The 13,729-nt window shown below is 42.4% G+C and overlaps 1 protein-coding gene across 3 annotated transcripts in view; it reads right to left on the reverse strand.

The window, feature by feature from the left end:
* Positions 1-11,746: 11,746 nt before the first annotated feature.
* ect2 (epithelial cell transforming 2) overlaps positions 11,747-13,729 on the reverse strand; it is a 39,084-nt gene continuing 37,101 nt past the window's right edge. For 2 of the 3 annotated variants that reach the window (XM_072390213.1, XM_072390212.1), the window contains one exon: positions 13,056-13,116. Coding sequence is in view for 1 of the 3 variants with exons in the window: in XM_072390214.1 (XP_072246315.1) it covers positions 13,027-13,116 (90 nt within the window). In the remaining 2 variants the exon portion in view is untranslated. Of the gene's footprint in view, positions 13,117-13,729 lie in introns of all 3 variants that reach the window. The other variant, XM_072390214.1, reaches the window with a different exon arrangement.

Below are 13,729 nucleotides of genomic sequence, written 5' to 3' on the forward strand. Positions count from 1 at the left end.
CTTGTTGGGTTAGGTATGGTCTGATCTTTCTTATGTTTAGTGTGTTTATTATAACTGTCACTGGTGCCTGGGTATATCTTCGCCAGTCGGACGTTTGTGTAGTGCACTCTGAAAAGAACTTTACATTGTAATAATCTGTGCCTGGCACACATAGAGGATGTATGAACTAGCCTAAGCATTTGGTTCCATTGGTCGCCTGAGACTGGAGCTCCTATCTCATGCTCCCAGGTCTGCTTCAGACGAGTTGTTTGGTCAGGGTTAAAGGAGGAAATGGAATTATAAATCACAGAGATTGAGCGCTTCTGAACAGGATCGAGGGTGAGCAGGGAGTCAATCAGAGATCCAGGCGGATGGTTAGGGAAATGTGGGTAAGCAGTTTGGACAAAGTGCCTGACTTGAAGGAAACGAAAAAAGTGAGACCGAGGTCATTCAAACCTGGCTGCGAGCTCTGTAAAATCAGTAAATATATTTTCTTTGTAAAGGTCTTTGACATGTAATAAACCTGTGTTTCGCCAGATGGTAAAGGTAGGGTCAGACAAGGAGGGTAGGAATAGATGATTTTTAACAACAGGGGCCAGAGTTGAAGGTCCATTCAAGCCACAGTGTTTACGAAATTGATTCCAGATCTTCAGCAAATTAGTAATAACAGGGTTCTGCGAGACGTTATGGGTCTTGAGGGGGAGCCGCGTGGTAAGAAGGGAGAGTAACGAGAACTTTGAGGACCATAGCTCTATCAGAGCCCATGATGGGCCTACGTCGGCTCCTCTGTCAAGCCAGTGACTGATTTTGTTCATATTGCATGCCCAATAATATTGGATAGGATTGGGTAGTGCCAGACCGCCCTGTTTTTTGGAGAGTTGAAGAACAGCTTTTCTAATACGAGGCAGTTTATTCAACCACAGAAATGACGAAATTGTCTGGTCTAGCTGTTGAAAGTAGGACTGTGTAATAAAAACTGGAATATGTTGGAACAAATAGATAAATTTGGGGAGAATCACCATCTTAACCAGGTTAACTCTGCCAGTTAGGGAAAGAGGGAGGGAAGACCAGTGAGTCAGATCTAGCTTGCACTTATCAATGAGAGGGCGAAATTTTTTATTAAAAAGGTCCTTGAAAGAAGCAAATATGTTACCTATAGTTACTACATTCAAGGGGGTCCTTGTCTTTTTTTTAATAAAAGAGAGATGTTGGCTTCTGATAGGGTTGGAGGCAATCTGCCATTATTAAAGGATTCGTTGTAGACATTAACCAAATGTGGGATTATTAGTGTTGAATATGCCTTATAAAATTCTACTACAAACCCATCTGGGCCAGGGGACTTGCCGCTCTGCAGCTGCCCAATCGCCTCCTGTACCTCCGCCGCTGTAACCGGAGCACCTAATTTGTCAGTCAGATTGCCTTCAACTTTGGGATATGAGAGCACCTCTAGGGGATTGTGGTTCTGCAGGAAGAATTGAGAAGCAGGCTAGCAATACTCAGTAGGAATGAAAATCTTAGGAAAAAGAGAGAGAAGATAAAATATGTAAGAACTGCGTTTTACAAGGACCCGTTCAAGTTTGTTAAAGAGTTGTTTAACCAGGAAAAGGGAGGGCAGCTTAAGGCAATAAAGTCAGAGGTGGAAGAGTATCTCAGAAATACATATTCAGATCTTGAGCAGTTACTTCTAGTAGTCACTTCTAGTTGCTATTGCTGCTGAAGTTCCTCACATAGACACATAGTCATCTGGTTTCAAGGGTCTCTCACATGCATGTTGATCATGCCTTTCTTTCTGTTTTTCCTGCTTTTCCTCCACTTTTGCCTTCATGTCTGGACGCAGCAGGTCCAGTCTCGATTTAGGCCTACGCCCCATCAGTATCTCTGCTGGAGTGCGTCCAGTTGTAGTCTGTGGCGTGAGGCAGTATTTAAACAGGACACTGTCACTGTCTGAACAGCCCACTCTGCTAACCCATTTGAGGCTGGGTGGAAAGGAGCTGTCCGTATGTGCTTCTGCATGAATTCACTGAACAGCTCGCTGGTGAATGTCAGGCCATTATCAGAGACCAGTTTGTCAGGACTGCAAACACTTGCCTGAGTTTGTCAATGGTTGTGGGAGCTGTGATGTTGCTCATGATGTGGGCCTCCATTTAGAGTGCATCCACCATTATAAGAAACATTTGCCCCATAAAAGGACTAGCAAAGTTCACATGCAGTCTAGACCAGGGGCCGTCTGGCCACTCCCATGGGTGCAAGGGAACAGGTTGAGGCATGTTCTGATTGGTTTGACACTGTGTGCACAATTTCACCTTGTTCTCCAGATCCAGTCTCGGCCACCAGACATAGGATCTTGCAAGGCTTTTCATCCGAGATACACCTGGATGAGTATCGTCTAATTCTTCCATAATCTGTGCATGGCCTGAGGGCGACACGATGACCCTCGCACCCCAGAAGATGCAGCCATCCTGCAGACTCAGTTTTGTTTTGCGTTTAGCATAAGGCCTCAACTCCTCTCCTTCCACCACACTGGGCCAGCCCTATAAAAGAAAAGTTCTGACTTGGTACAGGACTGGGTCCCTCTCTGTCCACTGCTTTATGCAGCCTCTGCAATGAGAAAACAGTCTCTGGAGGTACATATGTAACAGTAGGTGTTTCAGGTAATGGTGGCAATCAGCGTTTGCATTATCCTTACCCACTCTGTACATTATAGTGTACTGGTAGGCTGACAGTGTGAGTGCCCAGCACTGTATCCTGGCTAACACTAGCGGCGGGATGCACTTGGTTTCACTGAAAAGGCTCATGAGTGGTTTATGGTTCGTATAGATTTTAAATGCATGACCTCAGAGGTACTGATGAAAGTGCTTCACAGCAAAAACGATGGCTAGGCCCTCCTTGTCCAGCTGTGAATATCCCTTCTCTGCTGCTGTCAGCGTACATGAAACAAAACCGACTGGCTTCTCTAACCCATCTTCCATAACATGCGAAAGGACTGCCCAACGCCATATGGTGAAATGTCGCAGGAAAGGGTTATCTCCTTATCTGGGTCATAGTGGACTAGGAGCGTTCCTGAATGGAGGAGCTTTTTCACTTCCTTAAAAGCTCCCTTCTGCTCCTCACACCACTGCCACTTAGTGTCGTTGGGAAGCAGCTTGTACAGTGGGGCCAAAACCTATACAAGCTGGTTGGGCAGGATTTTGCCATAATAATTTACCATGCCCAAAAATTATCTAAGTTCAGTGACACACTTGGGGTTTGGGGCCTCCTTAATAGCTCTCACTTTATCTTCCACTGGACAGAGCTTCTCAGGTGTGATCTTGTGTCACATGTAGGTCACACTTGGTGCTAGGAACACACATTTGCTGCGCTTTAATCGCAGCCCTGTGTCTAAGAACCTCTTCAGCACCTGTTCCAAGTTAGCCAGATGCTCCACCTATGTGGCTCCTGTGATCAAAATATCGTCCAGGTAGACTGCTGCATGTGAAATCCCCTGCAGCAGAGTGTCCATTGTTCGCTGGAAAATGGCGGGACTGGACGCCACTCCAAACACCAGGCGATTATACTTGAATAATCCCTTGTGTGTATTGATTGTAACATACTCTTTTGAATCCTCATTAAGCAGCAGCTGTTGGTACGCCTGGCTCATGTCAAGCTTTTGTGAATAGCTTCCCTCTTGCCAGGGTTGCAAACAGGTCATCTATGCGTGGCAACAGATACTTCTCCAGCTTGGAGACCTGATTCACCGTGAGCTTATAGTTCCTGCATATCCGTGCAGTTTTGTCCTCTTTCAACACTGGAACAATAGGCGCCTCCCACCTTGAAAACTGGACAGGCTCGATGATACCCAGCTTCTGCAAACGCTCTAGCTCTTCCTCAACTTTGCCCTTCATTGCATAGGGCACTCACCTGGGCTTGAAAAACCGAGGCGTGGCCTCAGGGTTGACATGGAGCTTTACTGTCACGTCCTTCAGTGTGCTCAGTTCATCCTTGAACACCTCACTGTACTGCTTCAGAATGTCGTCTGTTATGTGCACATACTTTATGTCATGCCAGTTTAGTCGGATTTTTCAAAGCCAAAAGACTGGGCCTTCTGCCTTTAGCAACCACCACCCTGGCTTTTGCCTTTTTACCCTCTGCTGAAATGTCCACAAAGATCACTCCTAAGTGGGGAATGGGCTGCCCTGTGTAGGTCCTGCATCTGAGCTTTGATTGTCTGAGAGGAGGCTGGTTAGACCCCCATGTTCTCCTGTATGCCTTCTCACTGATGACGGATGCAGTAGCTCCTGAATCAATCTCAAACGTAATGTCCTGCCCTCTAACATTGACTGTGGCATTATAGAGTTTAGGTGGTTCCTCATCCGTTTCCACCCCAAACATGTTGAAGGAACACACACCCTCTTCATCTAGGTGGTGAGTGGTTGCCTGAGCCTAATGTAGTTTTCCTAGCCCAAGCTTCCCCTTCCCCTTTGAACTTCTGCACTTCTTGGCTAAATGCCTCTTTTTATTACAAGCATGGCAGACAGCATCTTTAAATTTGCAATCATTTGCACAGTGTGCACCCCCACAGCGAAAACACTCCACCCATTTGGCACTGTCACAAAATCACAATGCTCTGACAGCTGCCGTAACTCAGCTACGAAGTTGGTGGTTCGCCATGAGACTGACCAGTTCATCATATGGGATATCTCCCAGTTCCAATTCCTTGTCAGCTTAAAGGTCTTTGCTCCACACGCACTCAGGAGAATAGAGTACTTTTTAGCCACCTCCGTGATCTCATCAGCAGAAGAAAAGTGTCCCAACCTTTACTCATACTTCGTCCAGTCCTCGTTTCCCTCCACAAATTCACCGACAGTCCCGTATGTAGCCATTTGAGTGCGAGGCTCCCGGTCCCCACGCAGCTCCTCTGCAGCCTCCGGTGCTTCTCTCTCCTCCTTGAGCGGCTCCTCCGGAGACGCCGACACTGTGCCTGTCGTCCCTGCACTGCACCTCTGCAACGGATCGTATCTCCCCTCCACTGTTGTCCTGTCCGTGGGTCACTCGTACCAGCCACTTAGCCAGCTAACTAGCACTCCTTAGCCTAGCTCAGCTAAAAACACAACAAAACGGAGACAACATGTCCAAAACAAAAAGTTTATCCTCGTCGCCAAAAATATGTCATAACTTCAGCTTGAAAGAACCACTCAACAATGTCTTGGCCGTAGTTGAACTTTATATAAAGACGACAAAATAAACATTACATATAGAATAGATAAATCAGGGCTTCCAGGAAAGTTGAAGCTGTGGTGTCTACAGTTTGGATTGTTTCCTATGTTGATGTGGCCACTGTCTGTGTATGAAATTCCATTATCTGTTGCAGAAAAATGGAAAGCTTAGTTAGCTTTTACATTAGGAAGTGGCTAGGTGTTCCTAGATACTTAAGTACTGTGATAGTGTATGGGAAAGGCATACTCCAGCTCCCAGTATCTAGTCTAGTAGAGGAGTTTAAATGTACTAAAGTTAGGACAGAGCTCCTGTTAGCTGGGAGTAAATATGTGGTAGTTAGTAAGGTCGTTCCAAACCCAACCAAGGGAAGGAAATGGAAACCAAGAATGGCAGCTCAGGATGCAGAAGCAACTCTTAGACATACAGAGATTGTGGGTAACGTTCAAATAGGTCTTGGAGGCTTGGGCCTTGACCCAGGCAAACCGGTGTGGAATAGAGCAGGTCCCAAGGAGAAGAAAGAGCTAGTTGTTGAGCAGGTTCATAGACGGGAGGAAATGTTAAGGGGTACAAAGGCAGTGGCTCAGGCTAAACAGGGACAGTGGTTGAATTGGGAAAGTGTTGAGAAGAAAAAGCTTAGTTGGAAAGAGCTGTGTAGTATGGATGAAAGGAGTATTAGATTTTTAATAGGGGTAACATATGATGTATTGCCAACTCCCCAGAACCTAAAACTTAATATGGAGACCAGCTATGTTAGTCTGTCACAAGGCCGGTATACGTGGTGGCATAAACAAGTATTAAGAAGCTTAGCTGCAGGTACTGAAGATAAACAAAGGCAAGTAAATTTAGGAGGATCTAAGGGGAAGAAGGGGAGAAAGTTAATAAGACAAGAAGGAGGCAAGGCAGCTTAGAGGATGCTTGTGATTGGAAGATGCAGGTAGATTTAGGAGGAAAGCTTGTTGTTCCTCAGGAAATAGCCTCTAGAATCTAAGGCCCGATATAGTCTTGTGGTCTAGGAGTAGAATGAGAGTCTATTTCATAGAGTTGACTGTTCCTTGAGAGGAATTAGTGGGGGAAGCATATGAAAGGAAAAAGCTTAGGTATGTGGAGTTAGGGGCAGAAGCAGCGCAGCAAGGATGGAAAGTTAAGATATGTCCAGTGGAAGGAGGATGTAGAGGATTTGGGTGTTGGGTGTAAGTGGACAAAGTGTAAGGAAAGTAGTGAAGGAAATGTCAGATGAGGCAGTAAGGTCTAGTCAGTGGATTTGGATCAGAAGAAGCAATAGTAGTTGGGGGCCCAGCAGGGGGAGCACTTAGAGTAAACAGACTCTTGGAAGAAGGAAAAAATCCAGGATATATTTAAGTGGAGGGTGTGGCCCATGTGAGCCTTTTGAAACCATGCGGCCATTTTAGGTGAGATGGCCTGTATGGTCTTGTTTTTGCTGGCATTTTTAGTGATTGTAGGACTGTTTAGGTGAGTTTGTCTGCAATTGTGTCTCGTCCTGCCTCCACCTCTGGCACACTCTATACTTTTATTACCCCCTACCTAAACCAGGATTTGAATCCCATTCCTACTTATCTTTACCTCTTCTATTTCTACCCTGTACCGGAACCAGGGTTTGTATCCCCACCCCGCTATGATTAGTGTGCAGTTGGGGAGAGGCTGGGGTAGCTTGGGGTTGTGGAACATTATGGTTGTTGTGGTTTGAGGAGCAGTGATGGCTCGCATTAGGGGAGTGACTCTGGGACGCCAGTGATCACTGTCTAGCTTCCTGGAGGTGTCGTGGGCCCAACTAGACGAAACACTGATGAAAGGAGGTTCACACCTGATGACCCCAATGACATGTTGGACAGCACTCCTCACTGGTCTATACAGAGATTATAGGGAATTATTCACTGAGTTTGATCCTTTTTTCTTTAGCACAAGTTTCTTTTGTTTACATTAAAACTGCTACAGGCTCTAGACATGGTGGGGGTGTCTTGGCTGTCATGCCTCTTCAATGTCGCATGGAGGTCTGGGTCAATGTCTATGGAGTGGCAGACCAGGGTGATGGTTCCCATTTTTAAGAAAAGGGATCTGAGAGTGTGTTCCAACTACAAGGGGATCACACTACTCAGCCTCCCCAGGAAAGTTTACTTCAGGGTGTTGGAGAGGAGGCTCAATCCGTCTGTTGAAACTCTGGTTCAGGAGGAGCAGTGTGGCTTTCGCACAGTGGACCAGATCTTTATCCTTGCAGAGTTACTGAGGAGATCATGAGAGTTTGACCATCCAGTCTAAATGTGTTTTGGAGACTTGGAAAATGTGTTCCCTGAGGGATTCTGTGGGGGGTGCTGACAGAGTATGGGGGACCTGAGATGCTTTTACAAGCTATCTGGTCCCTGTATAACTAAAGCAAGAGCTGTGTCAGCATTCTTGGCACTAAGTTCAACTTGTTTAAAATGGTCTTGGACTCCATCAGGGCTGCTCCTTGTTACCGATCCTGTTTTTGATTTTCATGGACAGGATCTCAAGGTGTAGTCGTGGAGAGGTGGGTGTCTAGTTTTGGAAACTCAGGATCGCGTCTCTGCTTTTTGCGGATGATATGTTTCTGTTGGCTTCTTCAAGCCAGGACCATCAGTATGCACTGGAGTGATTCTTAGCTGAGTGTGAAGCGGCCGGGATGAAAGTCAGTTTTGAGTCAGCTCTCAAAACTGAGGCCATGGTTCTCAACTTGAAAAAGTGGAATGCTCTCTTCGGGCTGGGAACGTGTCCTTGGCTCAGGCAGAGGAGTTTAAGTACCTGGGTACCTCATTCACGAGTGATGGCAGGTTGGAGCAAGAGATGGATAGACAAATTTTTACAACCCTCACCTATTGTAACGAGATCTGGATCATGAACATAAGAACGAGAATGCGGATACAAGTGGCTGAAATGGTTTTCCTTCGGAGCGAGGCTGGGCTCAGCTTCAGAGATAGGACAAGGAGCTCAGCCAATCTCGTTTGTTACTTAAGATGTTTGTTTTTATGAAATTTTGCTGTTATCTACTTAGTTAGGTTTTCTTAGTAATGTGGGGAATTTGAGGCTTCAGCCAGCCACAAGAAGATAGGCAGATGTAGGACTAGCATGCACCATGGTGTAGGGCTGAGCAATTTTATCGATACTGCGATATATATCGATATTTTGTTTCCCGATAAAGTATAGCTTTTTTTTCCTTTTCTTTTTTTTAAGCAAACTTTATTAAAAAGTCAGACGTTACAATTAGTGAAAACACAAAACATTGATATAATACAATACAATGCCAGGGGGTCACATTATACAAAACAGTGATAAATTAGTTAATAAATAAGTTATATAAAGTGTATAGCTCAGTAGTTTTGATGGCTTTTCTGTTTATAGTGTTGGATTGTTGTAATGTATTGTTTGAGCTCCTTTTCAAAAATTAAAAAATATGGTTTGTGATTAGAGAATTTGGATTTGTGTATATGGTATTCAGTTTTATATTAATCTTTGTTTGCAGGATAGGAGAGGAACCCAAACAGTACGTTTACATATGTAAGAGAGAAACCAGATAAAATTTTCTGGGAAATGAATGTACAGGCACCTTGCCAGAAAACATATGAAAAAGAACTAGAACAAATTACAGACATACTCCTCAGATTGTGTGCAGAGTGAGCAGTCCATGTCAATATCCTTTTTGTATCTGCGTAGAAATAACTTACAGGGATAAAACCTATGAATCATTTTAAAAGACACTAATTAATCTTTTTTATAATCAGCTATTTAGAGGGATGGCAAAGTCCTTTGGGAAGGACATGGTTTACATGTTTTCAAAATATGGGCACTGCTAGTGACAACATATGTGCTGCTATTAAAGAATATTTTGATGCAGGACATGGATTTGACGTGATACTGGATATGCTGTCGACAATTCACAACATAAGCATAAGTCTGCGTACGCTGAAGACACGTTAGTGACATGTTTGTTTGTCTGGCAGTGTTGTCCTTCCGGTTCAAAGGACAGACCACCAGAACAATCAGCGACATTTCATGTCAAATCACACTCCCTTTAAAATCTTTCAGAAAATTATGTAAGTGCATTAAATCGTATCGAAGGCTGAATATCGTGTATCATATTGGATTGTGACATTAGAGTAACGCTACAGCCCTACCGTGGTGGGTGCATGTCTTTTTTCTTTAATAGCGCAAGAGAAGCAGAAGGATGCAGTTAAAGTTAAAGTTTCTTTGTTTGCTTGCAATGGATAAATAAACCAAAACCTACTACAATCGTTTGAACAATGGACTTCTTTGGCCTGCGTGCAGACTTTGTCCATGGTGCGAAGTAGCTCTTTTGGATTATAGTCATATCTTCGTTCAGCTCCACATCCAAAATTCCACCTTAAGCGTAAAAAACCATGTTACTTAGTTTTCCTATTTAGCACATATTTCAGAACTAATTTTATTATCTTCATAATGCCTATTTAAGTTAACTTATTTCAGTTGCTCTGGTTAATAGGGGAAAGAAAAAAGACAGAGCACTTTTTGTCAAAGGAACTCCAGAAACCTCTAAACCAACACCTACATCAAATGAGTATGACGTATAAACATGCAATGAGGAAAACTCATTGTAAATAACAAACAGGATCTTCAAACTCAAGTGGAAGCTCCAAGAAAATGTTGAAAATCTAGTGTTTCAAGTCCAATTGAGGGAGCTTAATTACGCTTACATCTACTGTTAAGGCGGTTGTATCTTATCAAAAATCGGCGCCGCTTGGTACAGGGCCAGCAGTGGCAGCGGTGCATGAATTTCCGAAGGAAAGAGGTACTCCTCAATCTTAAAGTAGAATTATTTGCTGAATTTTGGACCAATTTCCAAACACATTGATTTGTTAAAAACATCACGCATGTAGCTATGATACAGGGTGCTTGGACGCTTTAAATATGCTGGTTGTCTTCCAGTGGACTTGCCTCAGCATTTCCCTGAAGCTGAACCTCATTCTAATGTTGTGAGTATTTGCGTGTAATATTCTTCAAACACATGAGACCATCATGAGAGCTGGAGGGTGTAGGTTAAAAGGTGATAATGGACACTTCGGAAAAACATTCCGGTCAATTTCCCTGATGACAGATCTAAACTATCGCACTGGCTCAAACGCTACTTGGTGACCGTGGCAATGGAGACTCAACGTTATTTCACTGTTTATTTATCACAACGGCAAGACAGACAAAAACATGAGTGATATCATTTATTTTAACTTATTTGGTGAATTTGATAACTTTGTAAGTCTGGAAGTCTTCGTCGTGTCGGACGGTTTACGCCGGCCAGACTTCGTGATGGAGTGGAGAGTCTGGAGCACAAGAAGAGGAACTGCATGCTCCGGGAGCGAAGGGTGAGAAAAAATGTTCACACTCTTCTCGAGGATCTGACAAGAAAAACCTCATAAATGAAGAGCCGAAAGACAGGAATGCTACTCGGGTAAAATGGAAATACTAATTTGAATATCTTATTTGTTCTTTAAATAAAGATCTGAATACAGCTGATCTTTTCTGGGTTATTTTCATTTTTTCCATGTCTGTCTGTCTGTTTGACGTTTGACAAACAAACCTCGTGAAAGTAGCTTTACAACTGAGTGATTTATGATCATTTTTATTGTGTAAAAACACCATTCCTCCATAGATGTAATGTAGGAGCGAGTGGCACTGTACCAAGATGGCCGCCCTTGTAGGCACGCCCCTCTAGTGAGCGGCAGCAGTCAATGCGGCGTCTATGTATATATGTCCAGAGTGGTGTAAAAAGAGAGTGGCAACACTCCCATAGAGTTCTATAGTAAGAAAGGAATGGGGAATAATAATAATAATAATCAGCCTGCAAGGCACTAATTTCTGCTGTCAGCCTTGAAGGCAGCCGACTGAATAATGATATGCAATATGAAATCATCATTATCCCAATAATTAGCCTGCAATTTCTCCAGTCACTCTTGAAAGTAGCTAACACAATACTGAAAAAAATATGCATTTTGTATCAACAAACTAGCTAAGCTAACGATAGCAGTAACTTGCAAATAAAAATTTCAAGTAGCTCAACTAACCAGTTTATTTACAAAAATACTATATAGTCTTCGTGCTCGATGGGTGCCGGTGAGCTGACTGATTGTGCTATAGCTCGTGAGCTGATTGTTGGGCACTTGTGCAGCCTCCCAGGCTCAGCAGCCTTACCAAACTTCCGGGTCACATAAACCCGACCAATTAAATATTAAAATCAAATTCTGTCCTGGTGCCCGTTTTTCCATTTCATATTTTTCATCTGAGCCTAAAAGTGAAATATGAAAAAAACAGGCATTTTTTTTTTTAGCTTTTGGTGTTATAATGAAAAACAAAATAACCAGTCAATTTTTCATTATTTGATTTTTGGTTGGCAATTGAAAATGGAAAGAACGAATGATACCCTGATTCCTGGTAATAGGAGACAAATAAAGCATAGTTTATGCTTCTGTGATTTCGACGACATGGACCCCTACGCCATAGCCTGACGTGTACCTTCAAGAAATTCTAACTACACGTTGTGATTGAAGAAAATCTTCCAGTACATTTTTAAGTGTGTTTATTATCGAAATAAAATAACTAGAAAGAGATTAGTAGCAAGAATATGAAAGACATTACAAGTGTAAAATTGGAATAAACAAATAGTCATTTAAAAAGTCTCTTTGCATTCAGAAAGAATAAATATGTACAGAGATACAGCATCCCTTCTAAAACAAACACACATTGCAGACTTCATAAACATGTTCTTCATACAGAGAGGAAGAGGATGTCAACCAAATCTGAAAAATGTTTTAAAAACGTAATCATAAGGGTATGATAAGAAGGTGGGTTAATTGAAATAAATTATATAATCATATCACGTGAATTTAAGTCGACCCCACTACAGTGAAATATTAAATATCAGCTAATATACAGGTTCCTCACAAAGATAGTTAATTAAAAAGCTATAACAGTCAAGGGATAAAGCCTGTAACTTTAACAACTGCATAAAGCACAGAGTTCAACAGCATTAATTTGAGAAAGAGAAAAACCTTGTGAAGTCATATTGCCAAAGCACAATGAAATAAAACTAACTACAAGTAACATGGGAATAGGTTACATTCAAACTAACATGATGTGTACTCCGAAGTTAGTGTCCAGACTTCAGCAAGAGGAAAAAATGGCAACAAATGCTGAGAAGCTGAACAGGGAAGTGTAAACACAAAATTTAAGTGATGAAACAGAAACCAACGTTTGTCAAGATAAGCCATCAATCAACAAAATGTGAAATAAAGCAAAACAAAAAAAGAGGGTATCCTTTATTTAATATTTTTTAAGGTAAAGAAAACTTCACCACAGTCGGTGGCATTAGACACCTTCAGCCCCAAACATGGCACAGTACTGTCCCACTTATGATACATGCTTCATTCAATGAAAGTGCATATTTGAACAGATGCCAGAAGTTCTTCGTCAGAATAAACACACAGACATAGTTGTCTACAGCATGGACCATTTTAGCTCAATACACGAAGAGTATCTTAGCAAGATAATAGCTAGATATAGCAAGATTATAAACAATTGTTTTTTATACTACTCTGACAATGCTTTAGATAGGAAGCTGGACAATTCTGATACTGGAAAATATCAGTATGTCTGCCAACCATGCAGTTTTCCAGCTGCTGCAAAACACACTTTCCTTGACTCTGCAAAGTCTGTGCTGAGATCCGACACAGTCAAATAAAGGTTTGTTATACTTTACTACAAGCTTTATCTTTATTCACACAGATGCGTGTCATCTAATCTCTTGCGTGGGCAAACGAGGTGAAATCCCACACTGACGGTCTCTCATACTTTGGTATATCAGAAGAGGTGGGTGGTTGAACGACTGAATGTGTAGTATTTCCTCTCAAACATGGATGGCAAATTGGCCATGGAGGGAGAGTGATGCGACTGGAAACACAGAAAAAGAAAAGGAATACAATAAATGTGTGAGTAATAAAAAAAAAAACATGTATACATGTATGTATGTATGTATATGCGGCAGTTTTCCTTACGATCTCACACATACACACAACATATCGGGGGTAATGTAGGGTTAATTAATTATTAATAATCCCAATTTTAACTTACAACCAGGAAATGATCATCATTGGCTTGTGCAGTGTTAACATGCAAAAAGTCTGACAGGAAAACAAAATAGTCTGTGCAAGATAGCATAACTTTGAAGTCTAATCCCCCATACACAAAAGTTGGCTTCAACCTGGAAAGACAAAAGACTTCTGTTCAACCACACATTTCTGATTACAGCCCACTTTCAATACCAGCCACCTTGTGAATATTTGAAGCCATTACCACCAGCAGCAGTTAGTAGCCCAGGTAATTTCAACAAAACCCCTACTCCAAATCAACCCTTGAAATCTCAGCCGTGTTTACATATGCCAATATCTAGCAAGAACTTCATTTCTGGAGATCCCTTTTTTTTGATCTGTCATTGTGGCAGGGTCTGCGCTTCTAAGGAGCTGATTTGGGACGAGAAATGCACCAGTGAAAATTGGATATTAAA

Source organism: Leuresthes tenuis, unplaced genomic scaffold, assembly GCF_036924035.1.
Source record: "Leuresthes tenuis unplaced genomic scaffold, fLeuTen1.0.hap1 SCAF_7, whole genome shotgun sequence".
NCBI classification, from domain to species: Eukaryota; Metazoa; Chordata; class Actinopteri; order Atheriniformes; family Atherinopsidae; genus Leuresthes; species Leuresthes tenuis.